At 44.0% G+C, this 26,565-nt stretch overlaps 3 protein-coding genes across 7 annotated transcripts; 2 read left to right on the top strand and 1 right to left on the bottom strand.

The window, feature by feature from the left end:
• The first annotated feature begins 5,373 nt into the window (after positions 1–5,373).
• LOC120680067 (transcription factor TGA2.3-like) lies at positions 5,374–12,998 on the top strand. 3 transcript variants are annotated; one of them, XM_039961711.1, is made up of 7 exons: positions 5,374–5,501; positions 6,454–6,527; positions 10,858–11,113; positions 11,205–11,348; positions 11,501–11,581; positions 11,714–12,286; positions 12,376–12,998. In XM_039961711.1, the coding sequence occupies exons 2-7, from the start codon at positions 6,475–6,477 to the stop codon at positions 12,526–12,528; spliced, it is 1,260 nt and encodes a 419-aa protein (XP_039817645.1). In that variant the 5' UTR covers positions 5,374–5,501; positions 6,454–6,474; the 3' UTR covers positions 12,529–12,998. The 3 variants fall into 3 exon arrangements, with proteins under 3 accessions (XP_039817645.1, XP_039817644.1, XP_039817646.1); XM_039961710.1 differs by having other exon boundaries at positions 11,501–12,286; XM_039961712.1 differs by lacking the exons at positions 5,374–5,501; positions 6,454–6,527 and adding an exon at positions 10,281–10,716 and having other exon boundaries at positions 11,501–12,286.
• A 1,220-nt stretch (positions 12,999–14,218) lies between these two features.
• On the top strand, positions 14,219–21,025 carry LOC120678970 (protein RAE1-like). Of its 3 annotated transcripts, none has more exons than XM_039960439.1 (12): positions 14,219–14,427; positions 14,635–14,707; positions 14,807–14,893; positions 14,989–15,054; positions 15,144–15,337; positions 16,076–16,217; positions 16,335–16,415; positions 17,483–17,611; positions 18,231–18,308; positions 19,393–19,464; positions 20,464–20,544; positions 20,638–21,025. In XM_039960439.1, exons 2-12 carry the CDS (start codon positions 14,654–14,656, stop codon positions 20,683–20,685), a joined length of 1,032 nt encoding a protein of 343 aa, XP_039816373.1. In that variant the 5' UTR covers positions 14,219–14,427; positions 14,635–14,653; the 3' UTR covers positions 20,686–21,025. The 3 variants fall into 3 exon arrangements, with proteins under 3 accessions (XP_039816373.1, XP_039816375.1, XP_039816374.1); XM_039960441.1 differs by having other exon boundaries at positions 14,259–14,427; positions 18,300–18,308; XM_039960440.1 differs by having other exon boundaries at positions 14,259–14,427; positions 18,288–18,308.
• Positions 21,026–22,911: 1,886 nt separating this feature from the next.
• LOC120677887 (disease resistance protein RGA5-like) lies at positions 22,912–26,229 on the bottom strand. Its single transcript, XM_039959080.1, has 4 exons — positions 26,055–26,229; positions 23,884–25,700; positions 23,606–23,710; positions 22,912–23,481 (listed from the first exon to the last, which is right to left on the bottom strand). The coding sequence occupies exons 1-3, from the start codon at positions 26,227–26,229 to the stop codon at positions 23,666–23,668; spliced, it is 2,037 nt and encodes a 678-aa protein (XP_039815014.1). The 3' UTR covers positions 22,912–23,481; positions 23,606–23,665.
• Positions 26,230–26,565: the final 336 nt, after the last annotated feature.

Below are 26,565 nucleotides of genomic sequence, written 5' to 3'. Positions count from 1 at the left end.
ACCAAAAAGTGAGACCGAATACTAATTTAATTTAATATTCGTAAATACCTTCCATTGATCAACAATCAGAAAAAATTTCAAGACAAATGTGCCTAAAAGTACCCATTGGTACTTTACAATCATTGTAATAAAGCTCTCTTTGCAATTATTGCAAGCTAGTTACAATCTTACATGATCTTTTTTTTTATGTCCAGTCTTACATGATCTTGATTTGCAGAAGACTAAAGTTGTTAGTTCTAGGGCTTCTTGGTCGTAGCTGGTTCGCCATCTGATTCAACTTCACTATAAATTTCGGCCCAATTTTTTCAGGAAATATTAATTTCCCTGACTGATGTATCCCAAACCGTGTGTCATTATGGTCTAGAATGAACGAATGATCGCTGGCCAATAGTGGATCAATGCTCATTCCACTGGCAAACTATGTAGGAATCCGGGTTGATTTGATTTTTTATGTTAAACAAACGGTGTCAGTGTTCTTCCGAACAGTCAAAAGTTTGGCCTTGCATAAGCTTTGCTTGAGTTGTGCAAGAAATGTCTTCTCTGTAAGGATCATTCTTCTTTAACTAACAAAGGCAGAGCTTTTGCAAAGGATAAAGTATTGTATATGTACATGCACGGCACTGATGAGGCTATCCAGAACCTGCGTGTCCCTCTTGAAATCTGATGCCTCTTCGGATCAGTACATTGCAGCATGACCACGTCTTGTGTCATTGGCAAATCGGAACAATTATGAACTATGTTTATAACAAATTAATGATAATTTTTATAGTTTAGAACATAAGATTAAACTGTGTTTCTTATTCCTATATATGGAATTTATTACAAAATTTGTTCCGTGAATGAAATTAGGTTGAAAAGGTTTCTGTGTAGGGCAAAAGTAACAATTGAAAGGAGACATGTCACTTGGGAACTTTGGAAGATGTCATCTATGCAAGGTGGCCTCTTGGGCATACTAGGAATCGTCCCATGGAGCAGCCAATAGGCAGATTCCATTCGTCGTGGCACCTGTCCAAGGAGCACATGGAATCGTCACCCACGAACCGAGCAAACCAATGGGCAATGGGTTTATGCTGCATCTAGTCATGCTCTCATCGATCACTATACGCTTGCAAATGAGATATCCAGCATTATCCTAAGACCTAATGATATGCTTAACTATAACTTGCTCTTGCCCTCTTTTGATTAGAAGGTAGAGCATGTATTATCATGCAAACTGCACTCGTTGCATATTACTTTTTATCCTAATTGAGACAAAGCTACTAAGTTTTTTTAACAAATGCAAAAGGAGAATTTGAGGGTCCCAAGAGTGACTCACCGCAAGGAGGACTAGGAATTCACAACCTAGAAATTAAAAATACAGTACTGCTTAGCAAATGGCTTTTCCATCTACTTACAACCGATGGAATATGGCAGCAGATACTGCGAATAAATATCTAGGATCAAAACCACTAGTCCAAACACAGTGGAAAGTATGGGACTCATAGTTTTGGGCCAGCCTAATGAAGGTTAAACGGCATTTCTTCGAGTATGGGACTTTTATTTTAAAAATAGATCTCAAATAAGGTTCTGGAAGGATAAATGGTTAAGAAATAGAACATTATGTGATTAGTATCCTGGGTTATATAACATTGCCCGTCGAAAACAAGATACGGTGGCACAAGTTCTGGGCACCAACCAACCAAATAACTCTTGGCGTAGGAATATTCTTCTTACACGTATCACCAATATCGGATTAAGTCAAGAAGACGATGAATTTCGTTGGAACCTACATCAGGATGGATTGTTCTTGGTGAAATCACATTACCTTGCCTTAATCCATAGCGAGGTCCCAAATTTGAACAAATGTCTTTGGAAACTAAAGGCTCCACTAAAAATAAAAATCTTTCTATGGTACCTTCAAAGAGGGGTAATCTTAACAAAAGATAATCTAATTAAGCCGAACTGGAAAGGTAGTAAACAGTGCACCTTTTGCCACAAAGATGAGACGATACAACATTTATTTTTTGAGTGCCGACTTGCTCACTTGGTATGGGCAGCTATTCTTGCAACTTTTGGACTCCAACAACCTTGTAACGTGACACATATGTTTGGGCACTGGCTAATGGGGATTTGTATCGAGTTTAAACCTCTAGTGTTACTTGGGGCTGCAGCAACATGTTGGTCTTTGTGGTTGAGGAGAAATGATCCGATATTTGAAAACAAACCAACATCTTTTTTGCAGGTTATCTTCACAGTATCGCACTGGCTTCGTACATGGGCTATTCACCAAACACCTACTACACAGGAGTTAGTTGCAGCGGCATCTCAATGCTTGGCATAAATGGCCAATGTGTTTTTTACCCAGGCACATGGGTGGCGGTCTAGTGTACATATTGATAGTCACTAGAGTCCTTGCTCTCTCTCTCTCTCTTGTGTAAGGTTGCATGCTCTTTAGGCAGAGACCGGGAATTTCTTTCAAGTATTTTTTGTATCACCTTGATATAACGTTACTTGAAATCGATAAATTTCCCTTTTCGAAAAAAAGAGTGACTACCTCAATTGGTTTGATTTTTACAAAGTAAAATCTCTTTTTTTCCATCGCAGAAGGAAACGCTAGTCTTGACTGTTCATAGCTTCTCCATATATGAGTCAAAATTCGACTCTGTCTTTTAAATTGAAATGATTTTACCTTTTTTTCAGGTTGAATGATTGTGGCCTCAAATATATAGTGCTGTTATTTCAATTGCGCAAGGATTCAAGTTGAAGTATCGAACCTACATGGTTTCCTACAAAATCTCTAGATTCCAAACAAGTTACACAAGATATCATAAATTGCAGAAGGAGCTCTATTGCCACATTATATAGGAAGAATTGCTGCATTCCAAATTGAACCTCTTGGGGGATGGGAATCTCAACTTCTAAACTCTAGCAAGTTTCATGGTTGGGAAAAAAAAAGAAACTATAGCAGCTTGCAAGCAACATTTGTGGTATATATGCACACATCATATACCATATACACATTTGCAACTCTGACGTGAGAACATTGGCCGTCCACCATTGCCCTTGAGAAATGGTGGCTCCTGAGTCCTGAGACGTTCATGCTTCTGAAAGTGCCAATACTACTTTTCCCTTGGTCCCATGCAATTTTTTTCCCTTTTGTAAACGTCATACTGACAAGGTGGCGGAGCTCCTTTTGTGTCAATCAAGTACACTTTATTTTCTTGGGCGCTTATATAGTTGCCTAAATTGGCATGAGGTCCGGCAACAAAAATAGTAATGGTCTACTGCTGGCTGAAGCTTTTCTCATTCTTTTTATTCAAAACACCAGTTGCTCTAATTTCTCTCAATTTGTGATCCTAAGCAAACATTGGAGGATAATGCAACATGGGATGCCATACAAAATTTTCAAACATATATAGTTCTCCAAAAACACGTCAATATTGATAGTTGGATAGTTGTAGTAATGTGCTAAGTTTAGATGTCACAAACCTTGGCTGAGAAAACCTGCTCGAATCTAAATAACTAAGGCTACCCACAAAAAGGTACATTGCAAACTTAAGAAAAATAAGACTTCTCCAAGGAACAATCTAAGCAAAAGAAAATGTTGATTTTCAAAGAAATAAACCTCTTCTCTTCAAAAGATAATAAAGATAGTGCTTAATGTGATGTATGAAGCGCACTTTAGATAATCCAGCAATTGAGAACTGAGACAGTGCAAGATTGCATAATTTGATTTTATATAGAAGAGCTTAATTAACATAATAGTCCTTGCTAATAATTTGGTTAATCCTTTTGCCTGCTTTATCTCTGAGTGTATGCTTTAATTAGGTCACTGAAGGTTCTCATCTTCTTTGGGGCCTTCGGAGGAAAAGAGAAGGCTTTGTTGCATGCCATCCACCAACTAATGTTCCAATAACACTAAGCAGGTAACTAGATAGCAGATCTCTATCACATATTTTAGAGGCTTCACTACTCTTGAGATGTTATTTATTGTACTTAATTAGTACATAGTACAAAATAATGGTAATCTGTTTGTCACACAAGTTCTACTGTGAAATTTCTTCAAATACTTCTTTTTCTAAAAGACCGTTCCTTCAATTCTTTGCTTGCAAATGTCTCACCAAGTTGGAATATTTCATAGTTCTCATGATTAGAGGCCTCAAAGAGTTAGGTAAAAAAATTCTACCACTAGCTACACTGCTAATATGTAACATTATTAACTTCGCAACGCCATTGAGAAAGCAAATTAAACATGTGTGCAAACTTGTAAGGACTTTCTCTTTTGGGTCTAGGGGGGGGGACAATCCAGATAACGGATGCTCCATCACACATCAAATAAGTAGGTGAATGAATCTAGTTACTCCTTCCATGATTTTTAATTGGATTTCATCATACATGGAATCTTGTACATAAGAGCCCATGGTACAAATATCAGTTCACATATGGCTCCTCCCTCAATATTGTGCAAACATGTTTTGTGAATATTCAGGTCATGTCAACCTAGCTCTAAATTGAGAGGTATTTTATGGACAGTATTAAACTGAAAGGTATTAAACATTAAGCTGAGGTGTGATTTTTGTTGCAACAAGGATTTGACAAAAAAAATCTTCAACTTTAAGTTGTTTTCCTAATACTAAATCTATCTTCGTCGGAACCTTAAGATCTTTATGGAGACAGTGTACCTCCATGGGAGTATTTGCGGCTCAAGTTCTAATATTTTACCTTCGCTGATTGCTTGCATAATTCTATAATGATTGCAATAATGTGTATTTGCAAGATGGATTAGTTGTAGGCATACCTCTCTTGGTATTTATTTTTTAGAGGAGGAAACTGCTTTACTCTTTTTTCTCTTTGTAAACTTTGTTAAATATACAGGCTCATAGCAAGTGTGATATCTTTTCTGAATCTTGCATGTACGGCTTTTCCTGAGTCTTTTTCCTGACTAATCAGCACGTGCAGGTAGAACTCAACCTCAAGCCTCCTTTTGCAAGCCTAAAAAAGTATTGAGATGCATATCATGTGTATGCTATTTTGCATCTATCAAGTGTCATTAGTAAATCCGGGCTACTTTGCTTGCATGCATGACTGCGAATGCTACTTGAAAGCTTGCCTTTTATCAAACGTTTACAGCTCAAAATTACCGTCTTTCTGGTACGCATGAACCCCAGATTCTCTTCTCTATCTCTCATGTAGTATAAGATCATGTATGTCAGCATATATGCTCTTGATTAGTTTAGTAGAAAGCATAATTAGTGCATCCTAAGCTAACAGGAGGCCCCAGAGATAACATTTATTAGTGAAAGCAGTCATGCAAGTTTTGGTTCTTTCTTTTTAAGGGAAATGGATTGGCTTCTTATATATACTTGTTCATGGTCTCGTGTGGGCAAGTGGTGTGCTCTTTGGAGCTTGAGAAAGAGCACTCACGCACTTACACATATGGGTGAGCTCTCTTGAGCTGATTCTTGCTGCTTGATTTCATTGGTGTATGTGCCTCTCCCTTGTCTGCTCATCCTTACAAGAAGGTACTCCTCACTTCATGAATAATTCTTGTTCAAATGATTCAGTTTATACATGTTGGATTCATTCTGTGTGTCATTTACAAGTTCTTCATCAGTGGATGGTATTGGGGGTGCCTTTTGCTTGTAGAGATGTGTTGTTTCACATAGATAGCACCACAATTTTCATGACAAACATGTAGTAATATGTTCTTTTGTAGCATGGTACAAAATTCTCATACAACATTTGCCTACAGTTTTTTAGAACACACAGAAATAAAGAATTCCTTCTCTTGGTTCTTACATATAATACAATAATATGCAAACAAGTTTTAAAAATCTTTCCGTGAAAACTATCTTTCCTTTGAGATTAGCAGCATTCATACAAAATTTTGTTGTTCTAGAATTTGTGTTACATGCTCCTAACAAGCTGTGTGTTCGTTGTCAGTATTTTCATTCTCAAAGAAAAGAAAAAGGTGCTCAGGGTAAATGTCGAACATTATTAATCTCTTTTGAGGAATATATCTTAGTTTTAGGTATTATTATAAGAGTATATCATTTCCTCGAGAAAATATACTATGAGCATATCTGGTTTCGTATTCATGATTCATGAAACATCACAGGTCCACGGATCCGTAGTTAATTGGTCAAAACTGACGTAACTAGCCGCCACCATTTTACTCTTTATGCCATGCAGAAATAAGGGTAAAGATTCTACACACTTTTTCATATATACAATTTCACCTCTAATTAAACTGTATAAGATTGGTATATCAAAGAATAGTAGAGCAAATACTATGAACTAGAGTAGGATTAAAGTAACCTTCCCTGAACTATCGGTAAATATACAGACTATGTTCTATTAAGTTTTCTTTTAGACGTGCCTCTCAGAAGCTACATTTCAACTATTTCTGTTTGCAATTTTTCCAATATGTTATCAGATCTATTTATTTTTATTAAAAAATAATGCCCTGTTTAGGTTGATCAAGTGAAGCATGAGATGGAGCTTTACCCTGGATATCTTGAAGACCATTTCAACATCCACAAACTCAGGTGACCATTCATACTTCCTGAACCCCTGCTCTACAGCTCTAGTGATATGATGGCTGTTACATAATTTGAAACAAAAAAACAAAGGCGATCCTGTGCAACTTAAGAGAGATCGCAAACGAAGTCGAACCTTAATCACACAATGCCAATATATTAACTTGTGGAATCAGAGCTGGCGGCACTAGCTAGTTTGTTATCAGACATTGTAAGTGGACTAGTGCCCCACCTCCAAAAGGTTGGGGCTATGCTCTGCCTTTGGAATCTTCCACTCCATCTAGTGGTGCAGCATGAGCGAGGGCGCATATATATTGGATAGATTCTTTTTTTTTTTGTTAGTCAGGTGCATTCATGTGGTTCACCAAGCTAGTCAAAAACCTATGGCTCGACAAATGAGGTGTTTCATGTAGCGAAGACAATGCAATACAATAAGGATCAAAAGCCACACAACTTCATGCCAAACAACTTGCTTCTAAAGAAATAAAATCCCACTCTTTGTGCGGTGAGCCAGGCTTCGTGAATCTTTGTTACGCTTTGGTTCTTAAAATAAAGCGGAGAGACCTTTTCTCTAGAAAAATGGAGGCACAAATCTTTCAAAAGAAAGATGGAATTTCTCACATGTCTTCATCAGTCATCACGAATATGAATATTTTGTAAGTGAGCAAGAGGCCCCCAAATGCATATGGCACCTAGCTAGCTACTGCTTGAAACTCATGTGGAGACGATGCGATCCCATGAACAAGATGAGATTATGTCGTCGAATAATTTTTCTAACTGGACTAGAGTCTTATTTGACCATGATATAGCGCAAAAGTGCTGGATGGTTGGTCACGAAAGGAGATCCTTGATTCCTCCGATCCATTTGTTGTGTTATTATGGGCCCATCCAACTATTGAGATTCCAAGGCCCTCCATCCCCCTGTTGGTCTCGAGTTTTATGAACTGCGGTCCTACTTGGTTGGCTACCAAAATATAAGGATACCAAAACATAGGCGTACCAATCTTTCTTATCAAAACCTTGGCAATTTGAGAATAACACTTAGTTAGGTGGGCTACTTGTTGGAATCCAACCAAATGAGTGCCAAAATTTATAGGCTTGACCACATTTTGGTAGCCAACCAAGCATACCCTGCATCGCAAAGTTGTGACATACACATCCTCACCAACTAACCTAAATTGGCCAATTGATTTTCTTCTTTTCTCCTCTCCACTGTGATAATTAGGTTTGCTATCTTTTTTAGGAAATGACAGGTACACTACACACACAATCTCATTAGCCACCATTGTGAAAAGTTTCCAACCACAAGGAGACATCTCAATTTTTAGTTTAACATGCATTTGGCTTATTTCATATTGATTTCAAATTGAACATATATATATCGCCAAGAAGAATCATAAGTTGGGATCTAATTACTAGTGACTATATGAGCCTTTTGGTACCTACAAAAGAGCGCCGAATAATTCTACTAACTATAGACCATTACCTTATTTGACCATATCAGTGTGCATGGGAGCGCTATGATCATATTGGTCGCGAAAAAAAGGGGGATCCCGATTCCTGATTCTTGCGTTTCTTGTGCGCCCCCACCCAGGTGGTGAGATTCCAAGGGGCTCCCTGCTGGCCGCTCAAGTCTCAAGTGCCGATTCCTCTCAAAAAGGATAAAAAGTTGCCAAGTGCTCGTGCACTAACATCGTAAAAGTTGTGACCTATGCATCATCGCCAACTAACTTAAGATCACCCATGAAAGTCGTCCTCTTTTCCTTCTCCCTGCTGCTATGATGATAATTAGGTTCGCCATCTTTTCCGTGGAACAGAGTCGGACACATTCTAAAATTGGACCATACGTCTACACCGTCAATCTGTCATCATTGCGACAACAAATCTCCAACTACGCACCACAACATTAATTCCAGTTTTACACAGAAACAAAATGGTTATTAAGTGGCTTGGGCTAGTAATTTTCTCAAATGCGGGTTTTCACTGAAAATTAAAGTATATTTCCTCGCTACGGTAACAAATATCCAATAACACGGAGAAAAACGGGCGAGAGGTGTGAGTAATTTTTTCTCTCTTTTCAATGCGTGCCGGAGCTGGAACAGAGTCCACAGTGCAAGGAGTGGCATTTGGGGGTGTGGGTCAGCCAGGTGAGGTGGCTGGTCCAGCTGGCCTGGCCCTTTGGGTGTGTTTAGATCCCACAAAATTTCCAAACTTTCCATCACATCGAAATATTAAATATAGCAAATGATTCATGTATGGAGTACTAAATATAGTTAAATAAAAAAACTAATTGTATAGTTTTGATGTACGTTGCGAGACGAATCTTTTGAGCCTAGTTAGATTATGGTAGGACAATATTTACCAAAAAAAATGAAAAATACTACAATATACTACAGTGACCGATGTGACTTTTTCTCCCACCTTTTCCTGGTATCTAAACACAGCCTTTGTACTTTTGGCACCGATCAGGTGACGCCACCGGTGACGACGCTGCCTACCAACATTGGCGTCGCTGTCACCCACCCGGCTAAGTCTACACGGGATAAGCTATTCTAGGTCCATGATATATATGACCTGTGACTCGTGAGCTGCTGGGGATTAAAAATTTTTAGTGGCGCCACAGTGGCTGTCCAGTTCAGGGTGACCCCGGTGACGAAGCAACACGTAGAATACTCCTACTCTACTCGTAGAGCGAGGCAGCCACCCTTAATTAGACAAATTGTGAGTGGAATAGACAAGTTTGGTAGGCTAAAGACGCCATACGAGCAACCAAACACAACCTAGTGGATCTGCGAGTAGCTAAGGTTCGTCGTGGCGAACTTGAGTTCCAATCTGAACACACACCATTATTGTGTCATTTGGGAGCAATAGAGAAAAACGTACTACTCCCTCCATCCCAAATTATTTGTCATTTGGAAGTAATAGGGAAAACATACTACTCTCTCCATCTCAAATTATTAGCCATTTTAAATTTTATAGATTCATAAATTTTGCAATGCATCTAGACATGACATATGTACATACATTACGAAACTACAATGCATCTAGACATGACATATGTACATACGTTACGAAACTATGAATATGTAAGAATCAAGATGACTGATAATTTTAGGACAGAGGGAGTAAATGATCCTTATTAGCACAATGCAACAAGATCCGATCGAGCCTATACCTCATCTCATCTTTTTTTTTTTTTGAGCAATTACCTCATCTCATCTGGTTGCCTGTGGATGTGCGCCTCCAAGTTTGAATCTTTTTTATCCCAATTTTGGCGCACATTTCTTCTGCCTTCATCTATCGATCACATGGTGCCAACTGACAAATAAGACACAGCTAGAAGTGAACTCAACACTGTTCCCCAAACCAAGTCAAACCCAGCGTTCACATCGCGCACTGTCAGAAGTACACGGAGGCCCCGTTTGGATGCGCGTCAGAATTCTAATGCTAGAAGAGAATCTTTCCCGCATCAAGAACTAAATGAAATCTATTTGCAAAATCTTTTTAGGAATTGGTGTAACTTTTCGCGACGAATCTAATGACGGTAATTAATTGACGATGTGCTACAGTGATGCTACAGTAATCATCCTCTAATCGCACGCCAAAGGCCTCTTTAGATTCTTCAGAGTCACTAGCGCGGGGTTCTGGAGTTGGTTTTGTAAACTGATTTTATTTGACACCGTAATAAACAGTCAAAATGTCACTATTCACTAACACGCTACAAAACCTAAACGGACCAAGATACCATGCCCAACAACAACGGACCCGACCCTCCGGTTCTGCCTCCCTCGGAACGGAAGGCACAGACCGGAGGCGAGCGGGAGGGGAGGAGAAGCGACAAGGCGCCACCTCTCCCCACCCCTTGTCGTGTGGGAACGCCACGCCGCGACGGGAGAGAGGGGAAGCCCAGCCAGCGCACGCAACGGGCAATCGCACGCGCGCGCGCGCGTCGCCGTACGGCGGCGGCTCGACCGCTTGCTGCCTCGCCAATCATCACCGGCGTCAGGCAGACGGACAGGCAGAGCGGGAGGGAGAAGCTGACGCGGCTGTAAATCCACCCGCCTCCACCTCCTGAGCGTCGTCATCCACCTCCTCCCGCGTGCCACCGAAAGCCAAGCCATGACCATGGCTCGCGTGGCCGCCGCCGGCCGCTAGAGACTTCCTCCGTGGCGCCGCCGCTTCGTCCCCTTCCCTCGATGTAATCCTCTCCCGGCGTTGTTGCCGTCTCCTTGCTCGCTTCGTCTTCTTGATGCCTCCCTCTCGCGCTTGATTTCCGCCGGAGAAGCTGCGCGCCGGCGACTATGACTGACGCGTTGTGTTGTGCCTGATGCCGATGCAGCCGCCTGCAGCCGCTGGCGGCGAGCGGCGCCCACCCGGGGCGGTACGCGGACGCGATCCCCGCCGCAGCGGCGGCGGCCGGCGCGGAGGCCATGGAGATCTACGGCCGCCAGCGCCACCAGATGGCGGCGGCCGGGGTGTGGGGGGACCCGTTCCGGCCCGACGGCGACGCGCTGGCCGCCGCCGCTCCGGTGACCGCGGCGGCGGCGCCGGTGGACGTCGACGTCGAAGCAGAGGTCAAGTTCGGCACCCGCCTGGTAAGCGCGCGCGCGGACGGACTTCTGGGCGATCATGCTGCAGCTCGATTTCCTCGTCGGTTCCGTCCTCATGGCCGTGGCATGGTTGCAGGCGCAGGACGACGTCGTCCCGGTGGAGGAAGCGCCGCCGTCGTCGGATAGCTTCGGGCACGGTGACGCCAGGCCTAGAGACAAGATTCAGAGGCGGCTGGCGCAGAACAGGGAGGCTGCTCGGAAGAGCCGGCTACGGAAGAAGGTGAGAGTCACCATTCACCATCCCAAGAAGTTAAGCTAGCAAATCTTCCTTGCTTTTTCTACATTGTCTTCTCCATGGTGATGATCTTGTCGGAATTCGGATCACTCCATCGCTGATGATTGCCGGTTCGGTTTGGTCCATCGAAATGACAGGCCTACATCCAGAATCTCGAGACGAGCCGGATGAAGCTGGCGCAGCTGGAGCAGGAGCTCATCATGGCCAGGCGCCAGCAGGTAAGGCCACCTCGAGCTCCCAGCGATTCAGGAGAGCAGGCAAAGCGTACTGATCGGCAATGGAGTAAAGATTCAGGTGAGATGGCCCGACCGCGGCTGCCATTGCTGATGAGCTCCGATCCGCCGCTGCAGGGCGCGCACGCCGCCGGCGGGGTACTAGCGCCGCCCGTGGTGGACCCGCGCGTGTCGGCGTTCGAGATGGAGTACGCGCGGTGGGTGGAGGACCAGGAGAAGCAGGCCGCCGAGCTGCTGGCGGCGCTGCAGCCGGGCGCGCCGGAGTTCCAGCTGCGCTTCCTCGTCGACGCCGCGCTGGCGCACTACGGCGCGCTGTTCGAGGCCAGGGCGCGGGCGGCCCGCGCCGACGCCTTCTTCGTGCTCTCCGGCGTGTGGCGCGCCCCCGCCGAGCGCTTCTTCCTCTGGATCGGCGGGTTCCGCCCCTCCGAGCTGCTCAAGGTCCTGGCGCCGCGGCTGGACCCGCTGGCGGAGCAACAGGCCTCGGCGGTGCGCGCGCTGCAGAACACGGCGCGGCAGCTGGAGGACGCGCTGTCGCAGGGCATGAGCAAGCTGCAGCAGACGCTCGTCGAAGCCCTCATGACCGTCGACGCGCCGGACGATGCCGCCGGTGCCGGCGGAGGAGGGCACGCCGCGCGGCAGATGACCAGCGCCGTGGGCAAGCTCGACGACCTCGTCAGCTTCGTGGACCAGGTGACCAGCCCGCGAACCAAAATCTCGGCACGGTCATCTGCCACAGGCCGTCCTTGCTCTCTGACCTCTCTGCTGCTTTCATGGCGCAGGCGGACCACCTCCGGCAGCAGACGCTGCGGAACATGAGCAAGATCCTGACGGTGCCGCAGGCGGCGCGGGGGCTCCTGGCGCTCGCCGACTACTCCCAGCGGCTGCGCGCGCTCAGCTCGCTCTGGGCGGCGCGCCCGCGGGAGCCGGCGTAACGCCCGGCGAGCGGCGAGTGGCTCAACGGGGAAGAGGAAGCGGCGTTGGCAAGGGCACGTGCGCGCGTGGTTGGCTTGGCTGGCGACCGGACCGGCCGGCGGAGGAAGAGGACAAGACGGGCGGCGTCAAGTGGCTCGGCTCGTCCAGCTCGGCATCTGGTACGGGCAAGGCAAGCGATGTGTTTGCTCTGAAGGGTTCGAAAAAAATGTGTTTGCCCCGAATGAAATCTGAATCTTCTGATGGTTACAGTACAGCAGTAGGATTTGGTCGGCAGATCAAGGAATTTACAAGTGTACATAGTGTATACATCCATGTTTGGAACTTTGGCTATTAGCCACAGAGTATTTCTTATTCGGTTGCTGTTTGTCTCTCTCAACTTGTAACTAGTGTCATTTGTACGGAGGTCATGTGAAAATATTGATGAACAATCTAATCTTAGGCTCTTAGTAGATGATAACTGAAATTTTGAGTTCCGAAAACATCTGGTTTCGATCAAACCTTTAGTTAAACATTTGCACCTTTAGTTAAACATTTGCTAGAGAAATTAATGGGACATGTTTCGGTGCAAACAGATTCATCAAGGACCTAGGCTATATCTGTTAGCCTTTGAATTCGGTAAAAACCCTAAAGCAACTTCAACACTCTAGGTATCTAGCTAAATTTAGGGTTTTAGGTTACTGTAAAAAAAAGAAACCCTCTTAACCGCTGGGTAAACCAACAAACTCTCCAATTCTACAGCTAAATCTCCAAATCACGACGTCCGAGGTCCCTAGATTTTGCACTAAACACCCTAGAAAGAACTTGGAGCTTGCAATATAGTCCCCGGGCATAGCTACGGCAGTGGAGGTGAAATTCCGGCGAGGGGAGGGCTTTGCAGCGGTGGCGAAGTACTGGGGGAGCATGAGGGGGGTCATTTGTGATCGATTTGAGGCAAGAGTTGAGGGTCGGAGGTGGTCGGAGGAGGGTCTTTGGCATAAGGGGCGGATCCAGCATGAGCGGTCAGGAGCTGCACGAGGTGCGCCACGGGGCGACGCCAAGAAGCATGAATAGGCGTGCGCACAAGGAGGAAGATGGATGGGAGGGCGCTCGCCAAGAAAGGTTAGTGGAGGTGTGTAGATGCCGAGCGGGATAGCGAGAGAAGGAAGATGGAGAGTCCGTTGGATGGAGTTTTTACCACTCCTAATCTAAATTTACCTAGCCAAATTGATTTAACTAGTCTATTGGAGCTGCTCTTGGAGTTGCTCTACTAGACTACTACCATCCATCCTCCTGAGATTTAATTACCAAGCCTGTCTCATCAAATTCAAAATAATGATAAACCTCCTCACGTGTGGGAAACATTTTTTCCTCTTTTTTTTGCGGGTAACATTTTTTATTTTCCGACAGAATAAATATCTTTTTGAAAATTTTCCTACTTGCTCGAGATTTATGAAAACTACCAAGGTTCTTAAAGCCCTTCAACAGACGACGAGAGCGTGCCACGGTGGCAGCGAGCCTCCGGCGCAGAAGTGTAGAACCCCGCGGCTTACCTTCTCTCCGCTTCCCCGCAAGGAACACGTACTCCATCCTACCTCGCGTCCGGTTTGGACGGAGGCGATGACGCCACCTCCGCCTCCCCGCGTGCATCCGACGCTACGCGTGAGCCCAAGCACAACCCTTACAAGGTTGGCTACTACCAATCCACCACCCCACGCAGCAGTTGCTGTCCCTTCCGGCAGCCTCGAGAACCTCCCCATTGGCCCATTCCCCTTCCCCGGCGGCCGCGGCGACCGGCGAGGCGACCGACCGAGACGCCCCCTCCGCCTTGCCGACGGAGCCTCCCTCCGCTCCGCCCCGCACCCTCCCCTCCCGCCGAGGCACGCACCCGCGCGGCGCCGCGGCTACTTCCCGTCGACTCGGTAAGGACGCCCAGCCCTACCCTAGGTTGCTTGGTTTGGGCGGCGGGCGGATAGTTCGGGCACGCGGGGGTCTCGTACCTGCGGCCACCGCTCGAATCCGATCCCGGATTCTCGTTCCCTCCCGGGGGTGCGCGGCGGGTGCTCCGATACGCCGCCCAGCTTGCTGCCGATTTGGGTTTTGGTTGTGATGCGCGTTGGTGCTCGCAGGATCGAGGCGTAGAGAGGGATGGCGAGTCTGACCGGCCTCACCGCGAACCCTAACCCGAACAAGTCGTTCGAGGTGCGCCGTTTTTATGAATTTTGGTGCAGGAGCAGTACCGCGAAGAGTGCGTTTCTGCTGTAGAATCTCGAATCGTTGACGTTTGCTTGTGGAATGCAGATCCTGCCCAACCCGGGTGACTCCGTCTCGAGCCTCAGCTTCAGCCCCAAGAGCAATCTGCTGGTGGCAACCTCCTGGGATAACCAGGTACCTTTGCTTGTGCTGTTACTAGCAGCTGGTGTTTGTCAGTGTGATGTATAACGTATCTTACTTGGATTGGCTGGCTTTTGCATGTTGTGCAGGTGAGGTGCTGGGAGATTGTTGGCGGGAACAGTCAGCCCAAGGTGTCCATATCGCATGATCAGCCGGTACGATCTTAGTGCTTTCCTTGATCTGGTAGTAATTGACTTCCATATGGTTAGTATCTGGTGTGCCAATTGTTTTTTTCCTGTTTCAGGTCCTCTGCTCAGCATGGAAGGATGATGGAACAACTGTCTTCTCTGGAGGCTGTGACAAGCAGGTCAAAATGTGGCCTCTACTGTCAGGTGGGCAGCCTCAGACGGTTGCGATGCATGATGCGCCTGTCAAGGAGATCGCGTGGATTCCTCAAATGAATCTTCTTGTCTCTGGAAGCTGGGATAAGACTCTGAGGTGTGCACGCACAGTCCATTGCTCTCAATCTTCATCTTCTTCACCTGGAAGTTGAATACATATTGTCAATTGATGTTCTCTTAGGTTGTTATGAATGGCTGCTTATTATTATAGCATGTTCTTTAAAAGGATTAGTATGTTGCCTATGTTTGTCTACGTGTTTTTGACAGTTGAGAACCAATATTGACTACATCAAGTACTGCAAAAGATTTATGTATTCCATCCTGTTTATCTTTCCATTCTAGTCTTTATGCCCTCTGTAAACTCATGGTTTCCTACCATCATGATCATTTTCTATGATCCTATCACATGTTATGCTAACAGCTGCAATGGTTTATACATAATGATCAAGTCATTAATGCAGTAGCTAATGTTAATATGAAATCTACGTAATGTGATTGCTGTAATAAATACTCTTTCAGAATCTTTAGCATTAGTGGCCGTAGGTTTCATCATGTGTTCCATATTTGGTTTAGGAAACATTAATTGAAATTCCATATCTGGATGCATATTTTGATTGGCAATTTGGCATGCATGCATTGTGGAAATGTTCACTTTGACTATGTGCCTGTTTGAATTTATCATACCTTCTTTTCTTCCCAATATAGTTCTGTTGTGCTTTTTGTTTATCCCATCATGGCTAATATTAATTCTGATCACTAGGACATTATACCCTCTAATGTGGATGACTGATTTACACTTATCTACCTTCAATGCTGATCATTATGCTCATTATAGGTACTGGGACACAAGGCAAGCAAATCCTGTGCATATCCAGCAACTTCCAGAACGTTGCTATGCTCTTACAGTGAATTACCCCCTTATGATTGTGGGAACTGCTGATCGTAATCTTGTAGTCTTCAACTTGCAGAATCCTCAGGTGATTATGTTGTCATTACTAGCTATGCATTTATCAATTCGTTTAATTTCAGTTGGGCATTGATGATATGTGTTCTTGAACTTACTTATTTCATGTGTTATATGTTTGGATCATTAGACGGAGTTCAAGCGTATTCAATCACCACTAAAATACCAGACACGGTGCCTTGCTGCATTCCCTGATCAACAAGGATTTCTGGTAATGCTTAATTATTTGTGTGTCCTTTACTCTGATTCCTCTATTTGAATTAAATTTGCCTATTTTTACCGTTCTCACCAGTAAATTATTTATTTAACTTTTGTGCCATCACAATCTGTATTTACCATAGACAAATATGTATTCATTTGATTTGTCTTCATCTAGTCCTTGAGTTTCTTCACTCAATTTTTTCTACACAACCTATACCTTACCCAAATCAGTGCTTGGTATGGGTGGGGTTGTGATTTTTGACCCAGTATCAGTTTCACTGTTGTGGCCTAATAGGTCCTGTATATTTCAGAAATCTGCATGCGAACTTTCTAACTACTTGAAGTATAAATCATGTATCAATGTTACTGATGCCCTTGTGTTTTGAATTACTGGGATGACTAACCAGAGGGCCTGGATCCTTTTCCTAGTCTGTCATGGACAGCAAACCATATCTAAACTTACCCACTAACCAATTTGCCTATTGTTCGTGCTTTTCAGTCATTCCTAGAACCAGATCAGAACCAAACTCCAAACTGAACTTTTAAGAAAACCAAACTCCTGACTAAAACATATCAAATGCACATGGTCACACTGCATACAATTACACGACAGACATGCTTTATTCTTATTGAGATAGTTACATGAAAGTGTATATTGGTCACTCTTGACCATACCTAGAAACTGGCTATTTTTGGACTCGATATTGATCAGTAGGTGTCTTAGATTGATTGTGTTAAGAGTCAATCTGGATATAAAATAATGCTGCAGGGCAAAGAGTCAAGCCCCCTCCAGGGCTTCATTTTTTTTTTCAAGTGGCTGTGCCGACATTCGATTCTTTACCTGCCTAGTGGCGGGGTGTTTAGGTGGTGGTGGTTTTCATGTTGGTTTGTGCCAATTAATGTTTTCCTGGTACCTGATATTTATTTTATTTTACATTGGGTGTTAATACTTAATATCTTGGATAAAATGGTTGGTACCTGGCAATACATATTTTTTCTATTTTCTTTAAATACTTTCCATATGACTTTCACAAGAATTAGATTTTCATGTGACTGACCCATTGTTCGCATTTAAAGGTTGGCTCGATAGAAGGAAGAGTTGGTGTTCACCATATCGATGATTCACAACAAAGCAAGAATTTCACTTTCAAATGTCACAGGGAAGGAAATGATATATTCTCTGTCAATTCACTGAACTTCCACCCTGTAAGATTTATCACTCTGTATTCATTTATTAATTATATGTGAGGCTTATAGTTCTATTTTAATTGCTTAACATTTGTTGTTAGAAGTGTACAGATGCAATAGAGACATGCTGGTTTTTAGTACCTCGTCTCCATTCTCAGTTGATTTGTTGAATAACATAAGCTCAACTTTGTTTTCCATAAAATATCTTGAGCTTAAATCAATGTTACAGTGCACTTTAAGTTATCTACAACAGTACACTGCAACCATATGCATATGACTGATTAAAAAGTATTCAGTACTCATGTCCATACAGATTAATATGGACTGCTGAAAACAGTTTCAAGTTTCAACAGATTATTAGTTTAGTTGACCAATTTTGTCCATACCAGTTTAATATACATCAAGAACAGTGTGGATTGTTTGGCTATGTTCTTTTATGCTTGCCATTGGATTGGTATGGCTGATTAATGATATTGTGTACCAATTGAGTTGGTTGTGCTCGTGGGCATTTCATTGAAACAAGCATTGCCCACTTGCTTACGAGTCCAAGCTTGGGAATAGCAGTTGGTTCTAAGCTTGGACATAGTAGTTGGTGATGTTGATTTTTTAAATTTATACTTTTTACAACTTGCTGCAGGTCCATCACACATTTGTAACTGCTGGATCTGATGGTGCTTTCAACTTCTGGGATAAGGACAGCAAGCAGAGGCTGAAGGTATAACAATTTCCATGGTTCTTGCTGTTGATTTTCACTTTTGTTGGATAGCAGTCGACTTCCGTTACTTTGATTGTTCTTGATTTGATGATGGTTTGCAGCTTGTTTCTGTGGAATATTTGTACATTATTAGTAAGCGGGTTAGCGGTTGCCCGTGTGATCCATGACCTTAGATCCAACATCCTTGATCAAGGTTATGCGATCTTGGTAAGCAGCTTTGATGCCACATATGATGGCTCATAAATCAATGGGCTGAGGGATGACAGAGAGTGGTGGTGATGAGGGAGAACATGGGGATAGAAAACCAACCTCAACTTTACTGTTGCTTTTCCTTGTGGCCTTCGATGCTTTTGTTGCTTGCCGAATCCACCATGGTCGTGACTGGTTGGGGTAGATGGGAGGATGGGATGGAGATTGATGGATAGTGGTGAGAGTGAAGGTGCTTGGGTTGAGGTATGGGCATCGCTGTGGTCATGAGTTACAATTGAGTTGTCAAGGGCTTGGGAGATAGCAGAAGCAGATTGGTGCAGAGTGGGCCACGCTTACTTCATCTTCCCTGCTTTCTTCTTTTGTATTCTTTCTTTTTTACTGATATACTTTGATTACATGACATAGTTATCGAACTTTAAGAATAACTATTTGCAGTTGATCCATTGACCTTGATTCCTCAACTCAGATTTGTCCAGAGTCCTGAACTAGCATCCCGAAGGACAGTACCCATCTCCCACCCAGAACCCGTGTCCCAGTGTTTCTGGTGACTTTGATTTGTACCTTTTAATATCTTACAATATTTGTTGTTTGGTCAGCTCATGAGCATAACAATGAAATCTTGAGCAGTAGCATTTATTGGTACAGTTGTACAGGGTTCACACTACCCATTTTTCCAATCTTGTAATGACATACTGTTTTTTTTCCTGTTCTTAGTAGATCTATTAGTACTTTATTTTTTTATGAATGCAAGTTACATTTCGACCTAATGGTGTGTATCCATTGTCGTGTGTGGTTGTTTTTATGCTCAGTTTCTCATATCATTTCCTTATTTTCTATTCCTTCATTTAATACTTATTACATCATTTCTGTACAGGCTTTTAGTAGATGCCCTCTTCCCATTCCTTGCAGCACCTTTAACAGTGATGGTTCCATATTTGCTTATGCGGTAAGTCAACTAGGCATTTTGTTATAAATTTAATATCGTATCATGTATAAAGTTTCAAAATTAAGTTGCACGATCAAATTGACTCTTTGGATTGACTTCTGCACTAGTTTGGTTTCGTGAGAAATTTTATCTTATTGTACTGGAATCAAATGAATGAAGTGCTGTTAGCCCTTCTTCCATTTTTTTGATGTAGGACTAAGATGCTACTGTAATCAAGATAAATACTTCAAAATTAAATAGAGAGAAAAGTTATCAATAGCCAAACTGGGATATTAGTGTGTATTAACAATTCTTTTATATTTCGTACAAAGTAGTGATGCAACGTATTTCGATGGCTACTAACGCTAGCATTTGCCTACGTAGGGATGAAAACGAAAATGGTAATTTCGTTTTCGAGATTTTATCGACTTTTAAGGCTAAACGAAAATGAAAATAATTACCAAAAAATAAAAACGAAAACAGTAAAATAATATAAAAGTGAAAACGAAAATGATTTGAGCATCCTCTGATCGTTTTCGAGAACTATCGTATTTTCGGGGTATTCTACTGTATTTTACCGATAGAAATACCGTATTCACGTACAATGCCAGCACCCCTGCTATCAATATTTTTAGAATGTCGTATCTATACTTTTAGAGACTAGAGAGTCATGACTCATTTGTCCTAACCCTAAATCACAACCTAGCGACCTGAATTCATAGGACTATGAATAGTTTCTTGGATGGTGGGATTAATGTCTAAATTTTTTGTACTATGAAATGAGATACATGTCATGGATGGATGGATACTTGGATTAACATCTTAATACCATAATACTGATGCTGTTTTCGTTTCCGATAATATCGTATCTTTTTCATTTTCGATGAAAAAATGTGAAAGTGAAAGTGGAGCCTTTCACCAATCTTTTCCGACCGTTTTCATCCCTATGCCTATGTATTTCCATTATCTGTATTACATGATCTGATACTCAATGGAGTAACCATCACTATTGCAAAATAGGTCTGCTATGATTGGAGCCGTGGGGCTGAAAACCACAACCCTGCAGCTGCAAAGACATCCATCTACCTCCACAGTCCACAGGTAAGCTCTGTTTACAGCTTTCATGATATTGAGATTCATCCCTGCAATGTTTATTTTATTATTTTTGGGTCTGAACTTCACTTTTTTGAATAGGAATCTGAGGTCAAAGGAAAGCCGCGGATTGCAACAGGCAGGAAGTGATTTGGTTCTAACTTGCGGGATCTGTTCGTCTTTAGGCCGGTCACCAGTTTTGTTATGCCCCCCCTCCTGTATTGGAAGTCTGGTAGATGTAAATTTCAGGGTACCTGTAGCGTCTAAGCACTGAATATAGGGTTTCCGTTGCAAGATTAACATGTAGTTATACCTGATGTTTGCCATGTCTTGGCCCTTTTAAGGAATTGCGTATCGAGGTGGTCTTCAGTGATGTAAATTTCCGTGCATATGGGTCGATATTGGTGATTGTCAGTATCGTTTATGTGATAAACTATATTAGTTGCTAACTTGCTATCATGGTCAAAAAGAAATCCTGTGCTTTCGGGAAGGTTTATGTGTACAAGACCTGGCAGTATATTTAACAGCAGACCTCCACTATTTAGAATAATAGAGGCTGGATTAGAGGTCTTTGCTGGCATTTTATGGAGCCCTCTTAATCCTTGAGGGTTTACACTCCAGTGGATGCAAAACATATTTTCATCCGATCAAGTCCATTTCTCGTCGGCCTTGTGAACAGTATCTTCTCTTATTAGCTTTTTGCCCTAGTGTCTGGCTAGTGTCTGGTAGGCTGTAAAGTTGGGTTTTGCTTGCAGTCACTGATTTGTTGGAAGCTAATCAAAGCTGATGCTACGACTACAAGCCACGAGCGTAGCACAGGAACATAAAAAGTTGAAACAACCGCTGGTCTCAATTGTATACAATGCTAATCAAAACTGGATCTCCACATCCTCTGGTCTCAAACAGAGGATACAATGCAGTTTTAGCACCACGAGATTCCCAAGCGACATTGGGTACATGTTGACCTCAGAGGACTCTCGTGATATATAGATTATAAAGGTTGCATGAAGATAATAAGGTTCCCAAATAACTGTGACAGCCCTGAGCTTGGCGTAGTCCTTCCGAGCCATTGAGTGAATCAAAATTCAATTTAATTTTTAATGTCCTCAGCTTGCATAGTTTATTGAATTCTTGCAGAGACTTCCCTTGTTCGTAGGATTCGACTCCATACCCCCTCATCTCTTCTAAGCTGTGCATCTGCCCGATCACTCCATCTGGAAATCTAATGTCACAGTCAGCATATAAATGTGACAGTCGTTGTAGTTTGGTGACAGTGGATGGAAGCTCTTTAATGCTGGTGCGTCGTACATCCAGGGTCTGCAGATATTGCAGTTCTCCTATTTTCTCTGGCAGCTTAGTTATTGAATATGAGGAGAGACGCAAGTACTTGAGATGAAACAGAGTATCAATACTTGCAAGATGATGGTCTTGTATGCCCCAGCAACCTCCAAGATCCAACACACGAAGAGCATGGCAAATCACAGTACTGAGCGGGGAAAATGACTGCTTCTGCTCGTGTCTATCCTGTTGCTTTCAGTTTAGAGCGCTTTCCTTGCTGCTTCGCATTACAGTGGTGTACTACCTCGTTCCTGTTTATCATGGCTGCAGTTCTATACTAGACAAATGGTTCTAGTGTTATAAGTGTTAATTTTTTTTACTGGCTCTGCCTTGTCACTTAATAATTTCTAGTAGACTGGAATTACCTTGGCAGTAAAAGCTGCAAATTTTGCTACTGCACTCATCTGGAACAGAATTCATAACGAGACAGTGGAACAGATCACAACTTCACATGGCATGCATGGATTAATGGAACCTCAGGTTTGAGTGTTTAGCAGGATAGTAGTGTTGCTATCTGACAGTCTGTTATTGGAGCAAATCCTTCAGGATGAAAGCCTCATCAAGACAGTGCCTACAAGGTCAGATGAAGTATGTTGTCGTATGCGGAGCATGCCGATTAGGAAGACTAATTCAGTTTACCCGAAGATTCTAAATTTGCCTAGAGGCTGGACTACAGAGGTTTTTGCTGGCATTTTTATGGAGCCTCTTAATCCTTGAGGGTTTACACTCCAGCGGAAGCATAGGATATAACATATTTTCATCAGAGCAAGTCCATTTTCTCCTTGGCCTTGTAAACAAGTATTTCTTATCCGCTTTTTTGCCTGTGTCTGGTAGGCTGTAAAGTTGGGTTAGCTTGCATTCACTGATTTGTTGGAAGTTAATCAAAGTTGATGCTACAAGCCACGAGCGTAGCACAGGAACATAAAAAGCTGATCCAGCTATTTGTGGGATATCGAAACAGTTGAAAAACAAGCGTGTGGACGGTTGTGTCAGCACAAGGACCAGCGGACGATACATACCAGATATTCTGGAAAAGACGAACAGCATAATGAAGCCCAGCCGTTGCTCCAAGCAGATGAATTAGTTTTGCAACCAATACAAACCGACCGAAAGCAGAGAATTCAGTGCAGCAGCGTGGAGCAGAAATAGAAGCAGTAACCTCTGTTGCGGAACCGTTGAAGAACCGTATTTCAACAGCAGGCACCTCAACAGCTAAATGTCTTAATTACCAAAAAAAAACACAGCCAAATGCCTTCACATAAGTTCAAAACTAACAGCATACACGCACAAGGAAAGAAATAATCCAGAGAGATGAACAGAACGGTGACTCTCACTAAATTGTGCAAGTAGTTAACCACCAACGGAGCGTGCAGCATGCCAACAGGAAGCACCATGTCTCTTGCCATCGGGTCTCTTTCCACCGAGACCCGATGCAGGTAGCACCCACAAGGCCACAACAAACTCATGCGGGGTTCTAGTTGCCCTCTCGTTGCTCTAGTTCCTTCTCTTCATCAGTTTGCTCCTCTCCTTCCTCTTCACAGGTATCTTCTTCCTCTTTATTATCAGTTTCATCCTCTCCTTCCTTTGCACTAGCCTGCTCCTCGTCATCTGTCATCCTGTTTGAAAAATCATAAGAGAAATGAACATGACTATATGAGGGAGAGGAGGTTGATGGGGAAAACAATCTGACAGTGGACGTCTGATTGGCACCCTCAAGTGTGAATTTTGGTACCTCTTGTTCGGTCTATCCATCTGTTCCTGCTCCTCTTCAATTTGCCAAATTTTGAGCCACTCAGTCAATAGACCCCCCCGTCCGTTGATTCAATCTCCTCAAAAGCTAGAAGAGAAGTCAAAACAAAATGCAACCAAGAGGGTGTCAGAAGTAAGGGATTACGTAACTGAATAACCAAGCATTTGCTAATTAATAGAACAAGGAAATATGTGACTGTAGCAGCAACTTAGAGGTTGACGGAAGCATCAAATGCCGGCAGTTCACGGAAGGGAACTTACACATTCGAACCGTTCACAGTAGTCATCGCGCCATGTTTCAAATCTGATAGTGAGACTGTTGGGATGTGTCATGATGGCACTATTAATGGCGCTTGCAACCCATCTGACAGCGTCATCTTTCTTTTCTTCCGTTGGATCATAGTTGCTGTCACGCATGCAGTTGCCCCGAATTTCAACCTCAACCTTGCTGAGAGCGGAGAGGTGCTGGATGCCCAAATCAGAAGCACCATTCAGGCACTCCCTCTTATGCATACGGAGTTTGAGCTTCACATGCTCAAGCTTTGGCATTGATCCCACTTGAAACTCCAGCGCGGTCCCACAACGAAAAAAATCCAGGTATAAATATTTCAGACATCTGAATCCGTTTCTACCATGGACGGTGATCCTTCCGTTGGTGCCTCCGGCAGTTGCTAGTAAGAGAAAAAGTAAACTGGGTATTGCTCCAAGGATCTCCACATCCTCTGGTCTCAAACAGAGGATATACCGCAGTTTTAGCACCACGAGATTCCCAAGCGATGCCATCCAATTTGGCACCTTACAGATGACGCATCCTTCTAAGCAGAGCTTCTGGAGGCTACAGGGAGCAGTGGGGTGCCATGAATCCAGCGACATTGGGTACATGTTTTCCACAGGGGCCTCCGTGATATATAGATTATAAAGGTTGCATGAAGATACTAAGATTCCCACATAAGTGTGAGAGCCCTCAGCTTGCCTTGGTCTTTCCAAGTCTTTGCGTGAATCAAAATCCAATTTAATTTTTAATGTCCTCAGCTTGGTTAGTTTATTGAATTCTTGCAGAGACTTCCCTTGTTCGTAGGATTCGACTCCATACTCCCTCATCTCTTCTAAGCTGTGCATCTGCCCGATCACTCCATCTGGAAATCTAATGTCCCAGTCAGCATATAAATGTGACAGTCGTTGTAGTTTGGTGATAGTGGATGGAAGCTCTTTAATTCTGGTACCTCGTACATCCAGGGTTTGCAGATATTGCAGTTCTCCTATTTTCTCTGGCAGCTTAGTTATTGAACGTGAGGAGAGACGCAAGTACTTGAGATGAAACAGAGTATCAATACTTGCAAGATGATGGTCTTGTATGCCCCGGCAACCTCCAAGATCCAACACACGAAGAGCAGTGGAAGGCAACAAACTGGTTTTCACGGGCTCCGCAAATATAGTAACTGATCGGACGTGAGATAACATCAGGTCTTCCCATATAGTAACATTTTCTCCGGTGTCTTCCCATATAGTAGCATATAATCCGGTGTGATTGCTTACGCAAAGCCTGCGAACCTTGCGTTTTGTAGAGAATACATGCTGTGCACCATTGTATAGAGTTACAAAATTCTTTTCAGCAGCCATGCATTTGATGTAGTCAAGAATGATGTCATGAACTCGGCATGCCTTTGCCTGCCCATACTTTACATTAACAGGTTGGATCATGCTTCTATTGATGAGATCATTAAAATAATCCTCACCAATTTCATATTTCGTTCGCCCTTCTTCCTTATGAATGAACCCTTCTGCAATCCATCTGTTGATCAAACATTGTTTCTCGATCTCATACTCTTCTAGGAACACACTCAAATACAACAAACAAGTTCTTAAATGATGAGCAATATCAAAGTAACTCATAGATAATATAGCTGTCATCTTCTCGGCACCAGTATTTTTTGCAAGTGTGGATCCAATATCATGCAACACCCTATCCCATTCACATTTTGCATGCTTATCAGCTAACATGCTAGATATAGTAATAATCACCAGTGGCAAGCCCACTACTACAATTCTGGATTTTGCGAGGCACTTGAAAAAGGCCTCTGAGGCGGACACAAAAAGAAAATGACAGAGGCATTCGTTTCCTATTAACTGAGGTAGTTACGAAAACCGCCTAAGAAAATCGATTAACTGAGGCGGTTACATTATACATGTCCGCCTCAGTAAATACTTCTATTTTCTGAGGCGTTTGCATTATACATGTCCGCCTCAGTAAATAGGTCGGGCCCAATAATAATCCAAAGAGCCCGGTTCACCAAACCCTAACCTTTTCTCTCCCTCACTCTCTCTCCTCCCTCACTCCCTCTCCCCTTCCGTGCACCCCTCTCTCCTCCCTCCATCCCCTCCCGCGCATGGAGACCGCGCCTCCGAGGCGAGCACAGGCGGCGGCGGTGGACCTTGGCGAGCAGCGCGCGGGCCCAAGGCGAGCACAGGCGGCGGCGGCCGTAGGCGGAGTGCGTCGGGTGGCGGCGCGGAGCGCGGCCGCGGGCGGACGACGGCGCGCGGATCAGGCAACGGCGGGCGGCAGCCACGGCGGAACCCGGCCTGGCGAGCTGGGGCGGCGGCGGCCATGGCGAATCCGGCCACGACGGGCTGCGGCCGCAGCGGATCCGGCCATGGCGAGCTCGGGCGGCGGCGGCCATGGCGGATCCGGTCACAACGGGCCGCGGTCGCAGCGGATCCGGCCATGGTGACCTCTGGCGGCCGCGGTGGGCGGCCACGGCGGGCGGCGGCGCTGCGGTCTGCGGGCGGCACACTGCGAGTGGTGGGCGGCGGCGTGGCAGAGGGCTCGATCGGGTCATGATGGGCTCGGCGGGCCTGTGGCGGATTTTTCTTTTTTTATTTGATTAACTGAGGTATGCACAAAAACGCCTCTGAAAATATTGTATTTACATTGACTATAGCTCT

This window comes from Panicum virgatum, chromosome 6N (genome assembly GCF_016808335.1).
Source record: "Panicum virgatum strain AP13 chromosome 6N, P.virgatum_v5, whole genome shotgun sequence".
NCBI classification, from domain to species: Eukaryota; Viridiplantae; Streptophyta; class Magnoliopsida; order Poales; family Poaceae; genus Panicum; species Panicum virgatum.
This window is presented reverse-complemented; position numbering and strand designations above follow the sequence as displayed.

Excerpts from the sequence above, each read along its gene's own strand:
- LOC120680067 (XM_039961710.1), top strand. The coding sequence starts at position 6,475 with ATGGAGCTTTACCCTGGATATCTTGAAGACCATTTCAACATCCACAAA. Across the intron at positions 6,528-10,857 it reads TTCAACATCCACAAACTCAG|CCGCCTGCAGCCGCTGGCGG; the intron begins GTGACCATTCAT and ends ATGCCGATGCAG. Across the intron at positions 12,287-12,375 it reads TCGTCAGCTTCGTGGACCAG|GCGGACCACCTCCGGCAGCA; the intron begins GTGACCAGCCCG and ends TTCATGGCGCAG.
- LOC120677887 (XM_039959080.1), bottom strand. The coding sequence starts at position 26,229 with ATGGCCGCCGCCGCCCCAGCTCGCCAGGCCGGGTTCCGCCGTGGCTGC. Across the intron at positions 25,701-26,054 it reads CCCGCGCGCTGCTCGCCAAG|AGGCCTTTTTCAAGTGCCTC; the intron begins GTCCACCGCCGC and ends TGTCCGCCTCAG. Across the intron at positions 23,711-23,883 it reads ACTGTGAACGGTTCGAATGT|CTTTTGAGGAGATTGAATCA; the intron begins GTAAGTTCCCTT and ends CTTCTCTTCTAG.
- LOC120678970 (XM_039960439.1), top strand. The coding sequence starts at position 14,654 with ATGGCGAGTCTGACCGGCCTCACCGCGAACCCTAACCCGAACAAGTCG. Across the intron at positions 14,708-14,806 it reads ACCCGAACAAGTCGTTCGAG|ATCCTGCCCAACCCGGGTGA; the intron begins GTGCGCCGTTTT and ends TGTGGAATGCAG. Across the intron at positions 15,338-16,075 it reads AGCTGGGATAAGACTCTGAG|GTACTGGGACACAAGGCAAG; the intron begins GTGTGCACGCAC and ends TGCTCATTATAG.